Below are 20,392 nucleotides of genomic sequence, written 5' to 3'. Positions count from 1 at the left end.
TGACACAGAGCCTGGCATTCAATATTTGCTATATGAAGCAACTGCTGCATTTTTAGCTTTCTCTAATATTTTCCTCAAAAATGAAATTTAGAGGGGTGGGAGGGATTAAAAAAAATGATATCTAGGCACACGTGAAATTCACAACTGAACCTTTAGTTTTACATCAGGCAATTAAAAATGTGTATGGCGTCTGCTTAATAAATACTTGTTTTCAGGGAATCTTTTTTGAGTAACATTTCCTGGTTATGGGTAACTTGGTGATGAAGAGCATGGCTTTTTGGAATCAAGACAGCCTGGGTTCAAATTTGTTAACTTATCTGAGTGCCAGTTATATCATTTATAAAATAGATTTAATAATAGTGCCTACTTCATAGGGTCATTGTGGAATAAGTGAGGTTTACAAACAAAGCTCTGGCACAGTGCCTTGCATGTAGTATGTGCTTGGTAAGCATTTATTGCTGTTTAGCATATTTATTGCTGGGTATAGTGTCATCATCATCATTGTGTTCTGAGCAGTACTGCCATGGTTTGTGCATATACTGAAGCAGAAACAACATTTTCAGGTAGGAAAACTGTAAAATTGCATAAGATGAATATCCTTCTGTAGTAGGATACTAAAAATATTCTGTTGGCATGAGTTAGTATTTTACTAAAGATTCCCCCCCCCCCAAAAAAAAACCCCTTCGAGGGAAAAAAATCCGATTCACCTTGTTCAAGCATCTAAGTAATAAGCAAATGTACTTTTTGAAGGTTGTAGGATATTTTGTAATCATCAAAGACTGATTATCCTTTTTGAGCCCTTCTTATATTATTAACACACATGAGAGAGGTTACTGGTTTTCATCTACATCACACTAGGAATTTTTACTAGAGTGAAAGTTGGCTGGTATCATTGAAACAGCCTGGTATCAGCATTGTAAAACTGTTGAAGAGATAGACCCTGATCTGAAATGAGTGTGTCGACAAATGTAATCCTTCTGTCAATTTCATGAGCTGTTTTTTGCCTTATAATAATTTAATATGCTTACTGTGAAATGCCAGGATTACTAACTGAAGTTGTTTAGTTGTGTCCAGTTCTTTGTGACCCCATGGACTGCAGCCCTCTCTCCATGGGGTTTTCCAGGTGAGAATACTGGAGTGGGTTACCAATCTCTACTCATGGAGATCTTCCCCACCCAGCGCTCAAACCCACGTCTTCTGCATTGGCAGGTAGATTCTTTACCGTAAGCCCCGGGGGAAGCCCATTTCTTCATATAAATCTGTGCCTTTTCAGTTAGAAACCTTAGGGACATTCTCTTATGTTTCCATGGAAAACCATGAAACTAAAATCTTTATGCTTTTATTTGGCTCTGTGTGTGATGTGGTACCACTTAAACTTCCAGAGATTGAGAATCTGCCAGTAGTTTGGAAAACTTGGCTTAAATTGTAGATTAATTGCACCCTCAGTTTCTTCATGCATAATTGCAGTATGCAGTTCTTTGTGTTGTATATAGATTGTTGTGGTGCGTTTAAAAGTTATTATCACAACTTTGCTTTTCTATTTGTGTTTTTAATAATTTTATTTTTTAATTAAAAAGTAAAAAAACCTGAGAGTCTCTTCCTCTCACCTTCTTCCTATTAGCTGCTATGTAACCACTGGTTACTGATCTGTATGCATTTTTAAAGCTTTTCCATATGTATGTGAACGGCTGTCTTTATCATATTTTAAATTTATTCCATCGATTTGGTGATTTCTGTGCCACAAAAACACTTTACTAAATTCTCTACCTTTTTAGTATGTTTTAATACTTGTTACAACAATTTATCCTCTTCTTTAATTCTTTGAAAAATTTTTCTTGGTTAATCACACATTTTCACTTCCAAATGTATTTAGAATTTGTGTAATGGGACGCCTTGCCCTTAGGCTATTTGGGAGTATAAGATTTCTAGGCTCAGGTACTCTGCATTTATACAGTAAGGCTTTGATCATATCTACTCTGACTTATTCCCTATGTTTGGTATCACTGGCTGTTAACTGCCTCTTACCTTTTCAACTTGCCATTCCATTTGTCTTAGCTGCTAGCTAGTACACCCACTTGATTGGATTCTTTGCTGCTGCTTTCCAACTTCTGTGTGAAGCATCTCAGCTCCTCTAGATCTCATTGGCCAGTCAGCAAACAGTCAATCATAGTACATCTGGTTATGACCTCAGGCTTCTTAATTCTCTGCCCTTTTATTATTGCTGACTACTCAGAGTACACTGCAAATGCCAAGCAAGCTTTTTTTCTTTTAATTATGCTTTTGGGGCTATTTCACTTGCTTAGATTTGCAGGACGTCTGTTCTAATAACCAGGATATTATTGGATAGTCATTATGGCAGTGTGTTTCTGTCCTGCACAATTTGAGATAACATACTTGTTTCGTTCCTCTTGCCCTAACTTTTCAGCTAAGTCCTTAAATGTTGTTTTAGGTTGTAACAGATGAGTGTAATCAGACCAGGTTTGGAATTAACTGGTATGATTAACTACACATTGCTACTGTTGTATAACAGCTTCATGTAAATTTATATTTCCAAAACAGATAATTTTAAAAGATTTTTAAAATTTTACCTGATGATTATTTGCTTTGTATAAGTGCTGTCTAACTGCAGCCTGGCGTGCTGCAGTCCATGGGGTCACAAAGAGTTGGACACAACTGAGCGACTGAACTAATTGAACTGAACTAGACACCTATAAAGCTCCTACTTGGTTTTAAATGCTTTCTTAAAGAAACTAGAATTACTGTTTGTTTTGTGTTGTTTTTTTTTTTTTTTCTACTAAATTTACCTAGTATATTCCATTTAAAGCAGATTCATAGAGATTTCTCAATATTTTCTCATTCTATCCAAATTTTGAGAGTTCCTTCACTGAGTTGAGACAGTGGAAAACAAAAGTCCTCACGACTATAATGAGTTTACCTCATTTATTATCTCCATTTTACAGATGAGGAAACTGTAAAAGGTTAAAGAACTCACTCAGTGTCATACAGGCTGCTGAATGTGTTGTGTGTGTTTTCGTAATAAATGATGGAGCTGGGATCCAACCTCACGGAACATACCCAGAACCACTGTGCTTTATTGCCTTTATATGTTTTTGTTTGCCGTTTAATGGATTCAGATTCCATCTGACTCACAGGAAGGTCCCTTTCCAGCCTTTGGGAGGAGGATATATCACTGGCCAAAGGTGACAGAAGCTCACTGTCCATTTTCCTTACTTTAGCCCTTTCAGACCTGTGTGAGATTATCATGGGACACCACAAGCTGTCCCACCAGAATGTGGTACCTGAAAATAACATTCATCAGTACTGGCGAGATCAGGGTCAGTTATTGTCAGCAGTCTGGGCTTCTAGCCACTGCGATGCCTGTCTCTGTTTGGTCTTGTCTTTGGCCCCATAGCTACATTCTCCCTGCCTTATTCTCTGAATTGGTCTCCTTTTTTCCACAATCTGCTCTTACATTTCTTTTTCCTGTCCATCTGGCCAAGCTCTTTTATAACTTATTTGAGGATATGCTGTCTTCATACTTGGCAGCCTGTGTGAACTCAGGTCCAGTTTTATTGGAGAGGAATGGCCCTGCTCCGTTATGGTTCTTCCTTTATTGTTTGAGGACTGTCCTAGAACACCCCTGGATTGACCGTGCAGCAGAAAACATAGCTATTTATTCCTGAAAATAATTGTGTTAGCAAATAAAATCTTGGATCTTGTTAATTTGGGCTCTGGACAGCCATAAACGGAAACATGGAATAATGTAGAATTTTAGCCATTTCTGTCCATTCTCATTAAATTACTTTAGTTCAGGCACTTATCATTCCATGCCTGCTTTAACAGTGTGTCCTTAGGGGTTGTCCTGTCTTCTTTTCAGCCCGTCTTTTCAGTTTATCCTCTGAGATCACCGAAGTATGATTGAGGTAAAAACCCAGCAGTAATGGAAGCAAGTGAGATGCAGTCAGAAGGATTTTGGAACAGAGGAAAAATGTGAAAAAAGTGGTATACATATTGGTCGTTCTCCTGTATTAATAGATAGATTTTTAGTGAAAGGAGGAATAATAGTAGAAAATTTTTAATATGATAACAGAAAAAGATGTTTCTAATATTTTTAGGAGTGCTTTGTGAAAGTAGCATTTATAGATTTCATGAAGCTAAATTAGTCTGTCTTATAAATATATTTAAGTTTGTAATTTTGTGTCAGGTAAAAGCAAATATATGTTTTAATATCACTGATTTTAGTGAAAGATATAAATCCAGCACTCAGATGCATTCATGTGTTCCAGTAATTTGTTTCCTTAATTCAGATCTAAACAGAATTTTAAATTTAAAAGATGGAGTTGGCTGTTGCATGCTTTTATTTAATGGATAGATCCTGATTATTATAGGTGGAAATGGTGTTCTCAAATGGATAGGTGCTAGGTTTCATGACTGATGTATTTGAAGGATATATTCTTTTGTAAGGTAGAAATTCATATTTAAAAATAAATAGAAGGCTTCAAGTGAGAAAAAGAGTTTATTAGGTAGACTATTTTGTCTTTTTTTTTTCAATCTTTTTATAATCAATCTGAACTACCAATTATCTCAATAAATAAATATTCAGTTTATTTGACATAATATTTCAACATGGTTGGATTTTTATTTTTTTCTTTTGAAATTTTAATTAGATGTATGTTCCTTTCTCTTTCATGAGATATCCTTATGAGATAAGATGATTTTTAAATGTCTCAATCTCTCATATCTTCTGTATCTGTCTCTTTTTGCTGTTTTAGATCTGTCATTTGCTTTACTAATTCTGTCTCTGTGTGTGCTCCAATTAGGTTTTTAATTTCAAGAATTATATTTTTTATTTCTAGAAAGTCTATTAAGTTCTTTTTTTCCCATCTTTCAAGTCATTTTTGTTAGCCTCTTATTTCTGGCCCATGTAGTTAATACTTTCCTTTAGTCCTGTAAACTTTTAAAGCATACTTAACTTTAATTTTATGTATCCATTAATTCCAAAATTTGAACTTCCCACAAATTTCATTCTGTTGTTTTAAATTTTTGCTGTTCTTGTAGTTTGTTTCCTTTTGGTTTGATAATTTTGTTTTAATTTCATGTTTGGCCAATGCTGTATTTAGGAATCTCCTGGGGCATGGATTGAAAGTGTATTTCTCTATAGAAAATTTGCTTCTCTTTCTGACAGGTGCCTTGATTACCAGTGCAGAAATAGCTTAAATTTGTTTCTTGGCTTGAGTTTCCTGGTCCTTGCAGTGTAAATTTATACTCAACTGAGAAAATAGGCTGTAATTATGAATCTGAATTTTCAGGGAATCCCACTCCAGTGATTCAAGCACTTTTTAAAAAAATTTGTTCTCTGTGTCAGTGGACAGACACCCCCTTCCTTACCTCCATGCACTGAGAGGTGTGATTTTGGGGTCATTGTTGCTTTTATTGTGGTGATCTCAATTCCACCTTTCACTGTCAGTTAGTTCAGTTCAGTTGCTCAGTCGTGTCAGACTCTTTGCAACCCCATGAACTGCAGCATTCCAGGCCTCCCTGTTCATCGCCAACTCCTGCAGTTTACTCAGACTCATGTCCATTGAGTCGTGATGCCATGTCATCCCCTTCTCCAGCCTTCAATCTTTCCCAACATCAGGGTCTTTTCAAATGAGTCAGTTCTTCACATCAGGTGGCCAATTAAAGTCTCTAGATTCCAAGTTTAAGCTGAAGTCATGACTTTAGCTCTTGTTTACCACTCTGATTTCCTTCAGTAAATGCATTCAACAGATTTTATTTTTTTTTTAGCAAATTACTGTTTTCTCGCTGTTTTTGCCTCCTGTGGATTTCTTTCCTCCTGAGTCCAGCAGTACATTTAAAAGAGTACTTGTTCTGTCTTACTTGCTATAGCTGGGTATTATAATGGGAAAGATTTTCATATCTAGTTTTACATATTTCCAAAAGCAAAACCTCAGGTGATTTTTTATACACACTGGAGTTTGGGCCTCTTTGGATTAGAGATGCTGCTTCTGTCATTTCTATAGTGGGAAGTGGAAATGTGGTTACCTGGCCCCTTATGTTTTCCCAAACTTATTGCCACTGTTAAGGTTTTTATACATGTTAGCAGTTCATTTGACATTTGTGGTCTACCGGTTACCATTTGAAAGTGTTGTTGGTATGGAACAAGTCCAATTTGAATTCCAAATAACTTAAAAAAAAAAAACTTTGAAATATAACTTGTTGCTGTTTGATTTTTATCAGTCATAGATTATTTTCTGTGTCTTTATACAGTCATTAGCTGTTAAGTGCATCTTTTTTAAAAGTATGATAGTCTCAATCTGTTTTTTGTGGGTTTTTTTTTTTTTTTAATTAGCATCATACAGTCTTAGAAACTTAGATCTTTAATCACCTGGTTTTAAGAAACAAAGAGACATTCAGGTTAATTCAGGAAAAGAGAGGCTGTTGAAAGCTGCATGTGATAGGGGACTGGAAAGTTGTCAGGAACTCCGGGCAGCTTTGGAGATGCGCTTCTTTCTCATGGTCTCTTATTTTTTTCTTCTGTGCATTTGTTCTGTTCTCTGCTCTTTATTGTCTGTCTCCACGCTGTATCTTTTCTGTCTCTTCATATCTTTATTTTGCCCACGGTCCTACTTGCTAAGACACTGGCACAACTTTATGGCATCATTTTCACACTGGGTTATATTGCATGCTGGTTCAAACTTCTTAGAGCTGTGATGTCTAATATGGTTGTCACTGGCCACACATGGCTTTTAAAGTCAAAGTTAGAACAATATGTAGGATCTATGTGCTGAAAATAACACAATGTGTAGGATCTGTATGCTGATAATGTTTTTATAAAGCACTCACGAAAGACATCAAAGAAAACCTACACAGAGAGTAATGTTCATGGACTGAAAAGTTCTGAAGAGTAAAGGTGTGAGTTTTCCACAAATTGATCTATAATTATCGACAATCAAGATCAGAATCCCAGCAGGATATTTTACAGCAAATACAGACAAGGTGATTTTAAAATTTCTGTGAAAAGAGAAATAACCTAGAATAGCTAAAGCAACTTTGAAAAAAGAAAAATAAAATTGGAAGAATCACAATGTCTCATTTTTAAGACCTAACTATAAAGCTGTGGTAATCAAGATTGTGTGTAGTGTGGGTAAGGAATAGAACAAGATCAGTGGATCAATGTAGAATCCAGAAATAGAACCACACAGATAACAGCCAATTGATTTTAACAGAGATGCAAGGCAGTTCAGTGGAAGAAAGATAATAACCTTTTCAACAAATAGTATTGGAAAAGTTGGACATAAACATGCGAAAAACAAAGGAACGTTGACCTAAGCATCACAAAATTAAATTAACTTAAACAAAAATGAACTCAAAGTATATCATAAATATAAATGTAAAACTTGTTTTTTAGAAGAAAACACAGAAGAAGATCTTTATGACTTGAGGTCAGGCAAGGTCTTACACATGACACCAGAAGCATCATTCATAAAAGAAAACAATTGATAAACTGGATTTCATCAAAAGTAAAAGATTCTGCCTGGTGTGTTAGTTCGCTAGGTCTGCTGTAGCAAAATACCACAGACTTGGGAGGCATAAAACAATTGAAATTTTACTTCCTCACAGTTGTAGAGACTAGAAGTCCAAAGTCAAGGTGTGTTCATGTTGATGTCTCCCGAGGCCTCCCCTGGGGTTGTAGCCAGCTGCCTTCTTGCTGTGTTCTCAACATGGCCTTTTCTCTGTGCACTAACATCTCTGGGCCCTTTTCTTATCAGAAGACTAGTCCTGTTGGATTAGAGCCCATCTGTATGAACTCGTTTAACCTTAGTTACCTCCTTTAAGGCCTTGTCTCCAAATACACTTACATTCTAAGGTACTCTGAATTAGAACTTCAACATCCAGATTTTGGGAGCACACAGTTAGTCCACTGTTGTTAAGTCGCTCAGTCGTGTCTACTCTTTGCAACCCCATGGACTGCAGCACAGTAGGCTTCCCTGCCCTTCGCTGTCTTCCCGAGTTTGCTCAAACTCCTGTCCATTGAGTTGCTGATGCCATCCAACCATCTCATCTTCTGCCGCCCCCTTCTCCTCCTGCCCTCAATCTTTGCCAGCACCAGGGTCTTTTCTAGTGAGTTGGCTCTTTGTATCAGGTGGTCAAAGTATTGGAGCTGCAGCTTCAGCATCAGTCCTTCCAGTGACTGTTCAAGGTTGATTTCCGTTAGGATTGACTGATTTGATCTCCTTGCCGTCCAAGAGACTCTCAAGAGCCTTCTCCAGCACCACAGTTCGAAAGCATCACTTCAGTCCATAATGCTCTGCAAAAAACACTGTTAAGAGAAAAGACAAGCTAAGACTGGGAGGAAATATTTACAAGTCATAATGCTTGCAAAAGAACTTGTATCTAGAATATTTATATATAAAAAAAACTTTCAAAGCTCAACAGTAAGAAAATAAACATCCCAATTAAAACATGGTCAAAAGATAGAAGACCCTTCACCAAAGGGTGGCAAATAAGCACTGGAATAGATGTTAACATCATTAGCCTTTAGGAAAATGAAGACTAAAACCACCATGAGATACCATTACATACCTGTTGGAAATGGCTAAAAAAGTACAATTCCAGTTTCTGACAAGGAAGTTCTGGAAGAGCTGGAGCTATCATACATCGCTGCTGGAAATGAGCAATGGTACATCCACTGAAGAACAGAATTGGCAGAGTCTTTAAAAATTAAACATATATCTACTGTACCCCTCTCCAAGATATTCTTATAACCTGTACATTGAGTTTATAGCAGCTCTGTGTATATTTACCAAAAACTAAAAATAACTGATACATCCTTCAACTGATAGTGAATAAACTGGGGTATATGCATACAGTGGAATACTACTTAACAATAAAAAAGGAACTAATGATATATGGAGCAACTTGGTGAAAGAAGATAAGTCTCAAAAAGTTACATGATGATTTAATTTACATGGAATTCTTGAAAAGGTAAAACTGTAGTGGCAAAGAACCTCAGTGGTTGCCAGAGGTAAAGGTAAGGGGGAGAATGCAACTTTCTCTAGAGAGTTTTTGAAGTGATGGAACTTTCCTGTTTCCAGATGATAGTTAACTCACTTTATGCAAATCTATACATGTGTTAAAATTACTAGAACTATATTTTTTAAAGTTGATTTTTTCCCCCCAATTAAAGCTAACTGAGTCCTAAGGATGGAAAGTACAGCATGGTGACTATAGTTAACAATACTGTATTGATATTAAGAGAATAGATCTTAAAAGTTCTCATCACAAGAAAAAAAAAATGTGTAACTAGGTATGGTGATGGATGTTAACTAAACTTGTGATCATTTAGTAGTATATATTTATCAAATCATTATTTTGTACACCTAAAATGAATACAATGTTATATGTCAATTATATCTCAATTAAATATTTAAATATCTGAACAGTTTGAGAGCCTTTCAAATTTAAATATCTTATTGCATATCAAATAATTAAATAAAATTCAGTTCTTCAGACAACCAGCCATGTCTTGGTTTGCCAGTAGCTTTATGTGGCATGGGGCTATAGTAGTGGACAGTGCAGGTGTAGAACCTTTCCATTAATGCGAAAAATTCTATTGGACAGTACTGTTTCAGAGTGGGAGTCAGTGAGTTTTTTCTGTAAAGGGCCAGGTAGTAAATACTTCAGGGGTTCTGGGCCATATGGTCTCTATCTCAGCTACTCAACTCTTAACATTGTGTTGCGAAAGCAGCCACAGATGATACTTAACCCAATGAACACGTTCCTATACAACTTCATTTACAAAAACAGTCATGCTTGCTGACCCCTATTTTCAATAATCTGATCGACCTATCTCCTTTTTCATGTCAGCTCAAGTCACAAAGGTAGAGTGACCTTATAGTTTACTGTCCAAGTTAAAAAAAATTTTAATTATAAATTTGAGAGTGAAAATGGGCCCTATTAGTAATTCTGCTAGGATGATCAGCATAACCTATGCGTGTCCTGGGCAAACCAGGAATGTCTGTCACCCTGGCTATCAGTCTTCGTATATAATTGGTTGCCCTTGTAGTAGGCTCATACCTAGGCTGAGTAACTGTGGAAAAGCAAACAAAACTCTTCCTTCAACAGGAGCTTTGGGTTAACCATTTCCCTCTGAAAGGGAGCGTTCATATGGGAAGGAGCATTTATATGGGAGACACCCTGAGGTTCCGCCTGCCCAGTGCCCTCAAAATAGCCTCTGTTTTCTGTCCCTGTGTCTTTGCTCATGCTTTTCTTGCTGTGCCCTCTTTCCTGCTTCTGTGTTTGTTGTAATCCAGCCCGTCTGTCAAACCTCTGCTTAAATGGTATCTCCTTCATAAAGCCATTCCTGTAACACCCCTTCCAGACTTAGAAGTTGGTATTTATATTTTAGAAAATTCACAAGGCATGGTGCCTTAAGCCAGGTCCCCAGACCTGGCTGAGTACCAGAGGCACCTCAGTAGCTTTAAATACAGATCCCTGTCTTGTCCTAAACCTGTTGGTTCAGAAATCAGTGGCAGCGTTTATTGTTGTTTTGTTTTTCAGCTCCTCATACGATCCTTGTATAACCAGCCAACTGGTTTAGTATTTGGAATCTGTTAATTTAGACTTAAATTATGTGATGTAAATACCTAACTTTTAGAATTAGAAGGAAACTTAGAAATAGTCTCTTTTTTCTCTTCTTATTTTTAGATTGAAGGCAGAAGACACGGGGAAATTACTAACTCAGATCCTATTGCTTGTTACTGGCAGAGCCAGCACTAAACTTTGCATTTCTTCACTCCCATCTTGGAACCTTTCTTTATATGTGTTCACGTTGGACAGCCCCTTCTGAACAGTAAGCTTTGATTACAGAAGGCCTTCGCTATATAGTGGGTGGTCAGGTTTGTTATCACCAGTTATCTAACTCACTTTATATAGTATATAGCATGTTTTTGCCACTAATAGTTTAGTCCTGATTTTGTTTACTCCCATTGTGACACTCAAGGAATACTTTTCCAATATTTAGAGATAACTTAGTAGTCAGTATGAAATCATCTCAGAGAAACCTTTTCCCAAACCAGTGCTAGAATGAATGCTTTTTGAAAGACTAACTGAACCAAACTGAATTCCGGGACAGCTTAGAATCGTAATGGTTTCCAGGAGCTCATCTAATCTGAGATCAGCTCTAGATCTGCAGGATTTTCCAAACCAAACTCACTCTTGTATGAGAAAGGTTACCCAGGATATCTGGGAGTGTGTTTGGGGGATGCCTGACTTGAAGTGGAGTCAGGAAGGGTTTGTGGGTAGTGATAATAACCTAGGGTGAGCTTTAAAAGATGTCTAGGAGTTAGGCTAGAGGAGGGAGTTTACGGAAAGTGTTTGTCTAAGCAGTAAGTACCAGAGGGTAAAAGTGTGGCTAGCACTGGGGTAGGGCAGTTGTTTAGTTTGGCTAGAGCATAAAGCGCCAACTAAGGACCAACTGGAAATACAGACAGGTAGTAAACGGTTTTATAGTTAAAATGTACTTCACAGCTGGCTATCCACGTGCAAAGGAGTGAAATTTGAGCCCTGCTAGACACCATAGAAAAGTCATAGACCTAAATGGAAATGGGTCATAGACTTAAATGGAAAAGCTAAACTATAAAACTCTTTAGAAGAAAACATAGGGGAAAAAAATCTTTGTGATCTTGGTTTCCAGGCAGTCGTTTCTCAACTATAATACCGAAAGCACAAGCAACAAAAAGTAGATAAAGTTTGACTTAACAAAATTAAAAAATGTTTTGCTTCAAAGAACACCATCAAAAAATGAAGACAACTCAGAGTGGGATTAAATATTTACAGGTCATGTAACTAATAAGAGATTCACATCAGGATCTATAAAAAATGCTCACAAGTCAACAATAAAAATATGACACAATTAAAAATGGGCAAAGAATTAGATACACATTTTTTCAAAGACAATATTCAAAATATGACAAACAGGCATATGAAAAGATGCTTAAAATTGTTAGTCCTTAGTGAGTTACTAGAACACAAAGAGATACCACTTCATGTCAACGAGGAAAACTAAAGTTAAAAAGCCAGGTAATAATATATATTGGCTTGGCTGTAGAGAAATTGGAACCCTCATACACTGCTGGCAATAATATAAAATGGTGCAGCCACTTTGGAAAACAGTCTGACAGTTCTTGAGAAAGCTAAACAGAGGTTACCACGGGATTCAGCGATTCCACTCTTAGCTCTCTATCCAAGAGAATTGAAAGCACAGATCCACACAGGTTCATACAAGCATTATTCATAAGAGCCCAAAATGGAAACAGCCCACACATCCTTCACCTGGTAAAAGGATAAACAAATGGGGAATTTTCATTCAATGAAATATTATTCAGCAACAAAAAGAATACAGTAAGTCCGGATATATGCTGCAACATGGATGAACCTGGAAAGCTTATGCTCAGTGAAAGAAGCCAGGCACAAGGGACCACAGTTTGTACAATCATATTTGTGTGAAATATCCAGAATAATCAAATCCATTGAGACAGAAAGTAGACAGAGTATTGGTTGTCAGGGATTGGGAGGAGGAGGAATAGAGAGTGACTGCTCAGTGGGTCTTGGGGTTTCGTTCTGGGTTGATAAAAATGTTTCAGAATTAGACAGGAATGATGGTTACATAACTATGTGCAAATACTAAAAATGACTGGATTGTACACATTGAAAGGGTGAACTTTTTGGTATGTGAATTGTATCACAGTAAAGCGGTTATAAAATGCTATATTTAGTAAATACTTCAAATTTTCTGGTAAGGAATTTGGATCATGTCGTTCAAGCAATGGTGTGTACTCCTGAAGAGTTTTGAACTCAAAAACAGCTGATCTGAGCATTACTTTCAGAACATGTGAGAATGGTGGACAGATCAGTGCTCTGGCAGAAGACTAGGTCTAGAAGCTGAGAATATTTATCCTCAGCTTTCTTCCCTGGGCAGCTCTAAAGTTCATGTTCAGTTCAGTTCAGTTCAGTTCAGTCATTTAGTCGCGTCCAACTCTTTGTGACCCCATGGACCACAGCACGCCAGGCCTCCCTGTCTTATCACCAGCTCGCAAAGTTTACCCAAACTCATGTCCATCGAGTTGATGATGCCATCCAACCATCTCATCCTCTGTCATCCCCTTCTTTTCCCACCTTCAATCTTTCTCAGCATCAGGGTCTTTGCAAATGAGTCAGCTCTTTGCATCAGGTGGCCAAAGTATTGGAGTTTCAGCTTCAAAATCAGTCCTCCCAGTGAACACTCAGGACTGATCTCCTTTAGGATGGACTGGTTGGATCTCCTCGCAGTCCAAGGGACTCTCAAGAGTCTTCTCCAATACCACTGCTCAAAAGCATCAATTCTTCAGCACTCGGCTTTCTTTATAGTCCAACTCTCACATCTGTACATGACTACTGGAAAAACCATGGCTTTTGGACGGACCTTTGTTGGTCCACTAGTAATGTCTGCTTTTTAATATGCTGTCTAGGTTGGTCATAACTTTTCTTCCAAGGAGTAAGTGTCTTTTAATTTCATGGCTGCAGTCACCATCTGCAGTTATTTTGGAGCCCAAAAAAATAAAGTCTGACACTGTTTCTCCATCTATTTCCCATGAAGTGATGGGACCGGATGCCATGATTTTTCTTTTCTGAATGTGGAGCTTTAAGCCAACTTTTTCAATCTCCTCTTTCACTTTCATCAAGAGGCTTTTTAGTTCCTCTTCACTTTCTGCCATAGTGGTGCTGTCATCTGCATATCTGACGTTATTGATACTTCTCCTGGCATTCTTGATTCCAGCTTGTGCTTCTTCCAGCCCAGCATTTCTCATGATATACTCTGCATATAAGTTAAATAAGCAGGGTAACAATATACAGCCTTGACGTACTCCTTTTCCTATTTGGACCCAGTCTGTTGTTCTGTGTCCAGTTCTAACTGTTTTGCTTCCTGACCTGCATATAGGTTTCTCAAGAGGCAGGTCAGGTGGTCTGATATTCCCATCTCTTTCAGAATTTTCCACAGTTTATTGTGATCCACACAAAGGCTTTGGCATAGTCAAGAAAGCAGAAATAGATGTTTTGCTGAAACTCTCTTGTCTTTTCCATGATCCAGCGGATGTTGGCAATTTGATCTCTGGTTCCTCTGCATTTTCTGAATCCAGCTTGAACATCTGGAAGTTCACGGTTCACGTATTGCTGAAGCCTGGCTTGGAGAATTTTGAGCATTACTTTACTAGCGTGTGAGATGAGTGCAATTGTGCGATAGTTTGAGCATTCTTTGGCACTGCCTTTCTTTGAGATTGGAACAAAAACTGACCTTTTCCAGTCTGTGGCCACTGCTGAGTTTTCCCAATTGGCTGGCATATTGAGTGCAGCACTTTCACAGCATCATCTTCCAGGATTTGAAATCGCTCAACTGGAATTCCATCACCTCCACTAGCTTTCTTCGTAGTGATGCTTTCTAAGGCCCACTTGACTTCACATTCCAAGATGTCTGGCTCTAGGTGAGTGATCACACCATTGTGATTATCTGGGTCGTGAAGATCTTTTTTGTACAGTTCTTCTGTGTATTCTTGCCACCTCTTCTTAATATCTTCTGCTTCTGTTAGGTCCATGCCATTTCTGTCCTTTTTGAGCCCATCTTTGCATGAAATGTTCCCTTGGTATCTCTAATTTTCTTGAAGAGATCTCTAGTTTTTCCCATTCTATTGTTTTCCTCTATTTCTTTGCACTGATCACTCAGGAAACCTTTCTTATCTCTCCTTGCTATTCTTTGAAACTCTGCCTTCAAATGGGTTTACCTTTCCTTCTCTCCTTTGCTTTTCGCTTCTGTTCTTTTCAAAGCTATTTGTAAGGCCTCTTCATGGTACTGATACTGAATTAGAAATTTTTATACTATATGCTTTATAATATTTATAAATATTTACCTTGTTCTCATTTTTCTGTAATCAATTTTTCTAGGTGATTGAAAAAAGCATAGCAGGTACAGAGCATTAGAGTTGATATTTTTAAATTTACTCACGTGTTTTCTTGGCCACTGTGAATGTAAAAACAGCAAAATATGACTTATTTTAGCCAGAAGACCCAAGATTCTTGATGAATCATAAACACCTTTCATTAATAAACATAAGGGTTATGATGTGGTAAAGATCAGAAATTCAGGTTTCCTGAGGATTTTTTCTTCCGTTTTTTGTGAATTATCTTATATCTGTCAAATAAGTTGCATATTAGAAAATATTCAGAAGGCAAAAAGGACAGTAATCATTAGCTGTCTTGTTTTCTTATTGACTCTGAAGAACCATAATTTAAAAACTTGTTACCCTGTAGAAAATCCTAATTTAAATTTTGAAAAATAGTATTCATAAGTCAAGCCTGTAGTAAAGAATTGACTCTTATAAACCACTTACTCTAGTTTACTGTCATAGTTTTTCTGTGAAATATGTGCTGGTGTTAACTATTAATGAGTCTATTTTTAGAAGAGTACAGTGTGTGCTGCCGCCATTTTGGGCCCTTTGTGTAACTTGTGTTGTCAGTAGAAGTGTGCCCTCTTGTGGTCAGTTGGAAACAATTTCAGTTGTAAAAATAGTCCCCCTAGGACAGGGAGGCCTGGCGTGCTGCGATTCATGGGGTCGCAAAGAGTCGGACACGACTGAGCAACTGAACTGAACTAGCTTTCTCTGAGTTCATATTTTCTTTTGCTCGTTCATTTGGGATTACCCAGACTCTCAATTTATTTTTCAATAAACAGAAAATAAAACTCTTTCAAGATTTTTAAATGGAGATATGAGGATTAAATAAAACAATTATCTTGTTTTATTGGAGAAGTGCTTTAAAAAGATATGGATTAGAGGACAGTGTCAAGGAGAAGTCTAACAGAGAAAAGGTATCACAACGTGAAGAAAGGCAAAGTGTTCTGATAGTGTTTGAGAAGATTTATGACTAATGTTGTGATATAATGAATATTTTGCACTCTGCTCCATCCTTTTTACAAAATGCTCCCAGAATGACACTCTGATTTTATTTCTATTCCATTTATATATATATATCTTCTTATCCTGGTGAAAGCGATAAATACTTCTGTGATACTATTGGAAATGTCTCTTTCATGTAATGGAAATTAAGTTAATTTGAAATAAATGTTCAAATCTGTTTTGAACTGCCTGTAGTTCAAAAATTACTGTTGAGTTCAAAACTTACTACTCTGTAGTAAGTTGGCATCATAAATGTTTATGAGTTATGGGGATTTTTTTCAAAAGGAATGAACTTCCCTTGAAATTTTAATTTTTCTTAATTTGTATTTTTAATACCTTTGTTGTTCTTTGAGTTTAAAGGTTAAATTTTTATTTATATCTTTTAGCAGTGACTGCGTCCCATATATATTATCTTAGAAACTGATTTTTTTTTAATGCCCCAATATTCTTAGAAGGATTCCACTGTTAACATTGTTATCATCCCTTATGGGTAATTCACTGAGCTTTCAGTTCAGTTCAGTTCAGTCACTCAGTCGTGTCCGACTCTTTGCAACCCCATGAATTACAGCACACCAGGCCTCCCTATCCATCACCAACTTCCAGAGTTCACCCAAACTCATGTCCATCGAGTGGGTGATGCCATCCAGCCATCTCATCCTCTGTCATCCCCTTCTCCTCCTGCCCCCAATCCCTCCCAGCATCAGAGTCTTTTCCGGTGAGTCAACTCTTCACATGAAGTGGCCAAACTATTGGAATTTCAGCTTTAGCATCAGTCCTTTCGAAGAACATCCAGGACTGGTCTCCTTTAGAATAGACCTGCTGGATCTCCTTGTAGTCCAAGGGACTCTCAAGAGTCTTCTCCAACACCACAGTTCAAAAGCATCAGTTCTTTGGCACTCAGCTTTCTTCACAGTCCAACTTTCACATCCATACATGACCACTGGAAAAACTATAGCCTTGACTGTATGGATGTTTGTTGGCAAAATAATGTCTCTGCTTTTGAATATGCTATCTAGGTTGGTCATAACTTTCCTTCCAAGGAGTAAGCGTCTTTTAATTTCATGGCTGCAATCACCATCTGCAGTGATTTTGGAGCCCAAAAAAATAAGTCTGACACTGTTTCCACTGTTACCCCATCTATTTCCCATGAAGTGATGGGACCAGATGCCATGATCTTAGTTTTCTGAATGTTGAACTTTAAGCCAACTTTTTCACTCTCCTCTTTGACTTTCATCAAGAGACTCTTTAGTTCCTCTTCACTTTCTGCCATAAGGGTGCTGTCATCTGCATATCTGAGGTTATTGATATTTCTCCCGGCAGTCTTGATTCCAGCTTGTGCTTCTTCCAGCCCAGCATTTCTCATGATGTACTCTGCATATAAGTTAAATAAGCAGGGTGACAGTATACAGCCTTGACATACTCCTTTTCCTATTTGGAACCAGTCTGTTGTTCCATGTCCAGTTCTAACTGCTGCTTCCTGACTTGCATATAGATTTCTCAAGAGGCAGGTCAGGTGGTTTGGTATTCCCATCTCTTTCAGAATTTTCCAGTTGATTGTCATCCACACAGTCAAAGGCTTTGGCATAGTCAAGAAAGCAGAAATAGATGTTTTTCTGGAACTCTCTTGCTTTTTCCATGATCCAACAGATGTTGGCAATTTGATCTCTGGTTCCTCTGCCTTTTTTAAAACCAGCTTGAACATTCGGAAGTTCACGGTTCCATGTTGCTGAAGCCTGGCTTGGAGAATTTTGAGCATTACCTTACTAGTGTGTGAGATGAGTGAATTGTACGGTAGTTTAAGCATTCTTTGGCATTGCCTTTCTTTGGGATTGGAGGGATAACTGACCTTTTCCAGTCATGTGGCCACTACTGAGTTTCCCAAATTTACTGGCATATTGAGTGCAGCACTTTCACAGCATAATACCAGTCCATTTAAGTGTTAAAACTAAGAATAATTCTCATCACAGGAATGAATTTTTCAGTTTTGAGTGAATTTAATATATTGGTCTTCATTAATTGAAATGAAAATTTAAGTTTCAGTTCATAGTTTAAAATAATTTGAAAATTCTGATTCAATTATAAAACATTTTAAATTTATAAAAATAGCTGCCATTTTTATACAAGTTGAAAAAACGATTTCTGCTTACTTACATGTAATTACACTTGTAAACACTGGCAATCTAATATTATGGATTGATTTTTTTAATAGTTTTTATTTTTAATATGTGGCTTGTAAAATATATTTGGTTTGTATTGAATTGATTTCTTTATACTATCAGATGTGTTTAAACAGGTATGAGGAGCTTGTTTTTACAGTTATATAAAGGTATTTGATTTTCATATTCTAAAGGTTTTTTAAGTTAAAAGTTTAAAGCTAGTTAATTCAGAATTCTTTAAATGAAAGAGGACAGTGAAAAAGTTGGCTTAAAACTCAGCATTCAGAAAACTAAGATAATGGCATCTGGTCCCATCACTTCATGGCAAATAGATGAGGAAACAATTGAAAAAGTGAGAAACTTTATTTTGGGGGCTCCAAAATCACTGCAGTTGGTAACTACAGCCATGAAATTAAAAGACGCTTGCTCCTTGGAAGAAAAGCTATGCCCAACCTAGACAGCCTATTGAAAAGCAGAGACATTACTTTGCCAGCAAAGGTCTGTCTAGTCAAAGCTGTGGTTTTTCTAGTAGTCATGTATTGATGTGAGAGTTGGACTATAAAGAAAGCTGAGTGCTGAAGAATTGATGGTTTAAAACTGGGGTGTTGGAGGAGACTCTTGAGAGTCCGTTGGACTGCAAGGAGATCCAACCAGTCCATCCTAAAGGAAATCAGTCCTAAATATTCATTGGAAGGACTGATGCTAAAGCTGAAACTCCAATATTTTGGCCACCTGATGCGAAAGACCCTGATGCTGGGAAAGATTGAAGGTGGCAGGAGAAGGGGCTGCCAGAGGATGAGATGGTTGGATGGCATAACCGACGTGATGGACATGAGTTTGAGTAGGCTCTGGGAGTTGGTGATGGACAGGGAAGCCTGGTGTGCTGCAGTCCAGGGGGTTACAGAGTCGGACACGACTGAGTGACTGAATTGAACTTGAGTGAATGGCAGTGGAATGTAAACTTAAAAAACTCCGGCTCTGGAGTCAGACTGCCTGGGTTTGAACCCCCGCATGTCCCTAGCTATACAGTCTTGGCAAGCTCTCTGTGCTTCAAGAGCTTCATGTGCAACATGAGAATATTATTGATATTATTACATTAGTACCTGCCTCTTAAGATTGCTGTAAAAATTCAGCGAATAAATATAAAAACACTTGGAATCGTGCCTGGATATACTACAATCTGGGTTTCTGTTAATTGCTGTTATTATCATCATTAAATTTATACTTGGATTGATGTTGAAATTCATCGGGAAGAATATACTGTTTGTTTTGTGAATATAAATCACTTTTACAATTCTTGCTTTAAAAAATATTCTGAATAATTTACAATATCAGTAGTAAGCTAAAATAGCATTTCATAAAGTTTTTATGAAAGCTTTCTTTTCACAATTATCGTCTTTTCTTTTTTAGGCACGGAATGTTAACACCGGTGAACTGGCAGCAATTAAAGTAATAAAATTGGAACCAGGTAAAGTCATTGAAATTTGGTGTTTCTTATTGCCCTCAGCCACTGGATATATCAGGCTTGTTTTAATGATGTTTGGTCAACATTCTCTTGTTCCCAGCGTCTGGCAGAGAGGGCTGTTGTCTGTCCTCCACCTCTCTGAGACCAGTTCTTCCCTGAAAAACCACTGATACTTGCAGGAGGAAGGGGAGCTCCAGAGGAGACTGTTCCCTCTGGACTCCTTTGAGCTCACTTGTCACACAGGGATGGCGGTATTTGTCCAGGTTAACCCTGTCCAGTGACGAGAGGCAGTGTGCTGCAGTGGAGAGAACGGAACTGAGATCTGGTATTTGCAGACCAGTTCTTGGTGTCCCGTACTCCTGCTCTGTGAACTTGGGCAAGTAACTTTAGCTCTGAGTCTCAGTTTCCTCAGTAAACCTAACTCTCACATTTTATGGCTCGTTAATATTGCAATAGCTGCCTTCCACCTGGAGTAGCTTATAAAGCCCCAGGACTACTCCCTATTTTTCATCTGCTTCAACTGTATTCTAACCCTGAATTCCCCCCACTCCCTGCAGAACCCATGTCTTTCTGAACTAACTACGTACTCTTAAAAACCTCTCCCTTCCCCAGTTTCTCCCTCCCATCATAAGTAAATAAGTGTACTAGTGTCTAGACTGAATTCCACCTCAGTGATAGTGCCTTTCTGTATGGCCACAGATTCATCCAGTAATATATTTTTTTTAATTGTAGATAACTTTTTCTATAAAAGTGGAGAGTAAAATATTGTAGGCTTTGGGACC

At 37.6% G+C, this 20,392-nt stretch overlaps 1 protein-coding gene across 4 annotated transcripts in view; it reads left to right on the top strand.

Moving 5' to 3' along the window:
* The window catches only part of MAP4K3 (mitogen-activated protein kinase kinase kinase kinase 3), a 184,293-nt gene that overhangs the window by 38,408 nt on the left and 125,493 nt on the right, over positions 1-20,392 (top strand). For all 4 annotated transcript variants that reach the window (XM_040224684.1, XM_040224687.1, XM_040224685.1 and 1 more), the window contains exon 2: positions 19,556-19,613. In XM_040224684.1, the coding sequence (XP_040080618.1) occupies positions 19,556-19,613 (58 nt within the window). The remainder of the gene's footprint in view (positions 1-19,555; positions 19,614-20,392) is intronic.

The sequence above is a fragment of the Oryx dammah genome, unplaced genomic scaffold (assembly GCF_014754425.2).
Source record: "Oryx dammah isolate SB20612 unplaced genomic scaffold, SCBI_Odam_1.1 HiC_scaffold_25, whole genome shotgun sequence".
NCBI classification, from domain to species: Eukaryota; Metazoa; Chordata; class Mammalia; order Artiodactyla; family Bovidae; genus Oryx; species Oryx dammah.
Note: the sequence above shows the minus strand (reverse complement) of the source record. Positions and strands in the feature narration are given on the sequence as shown.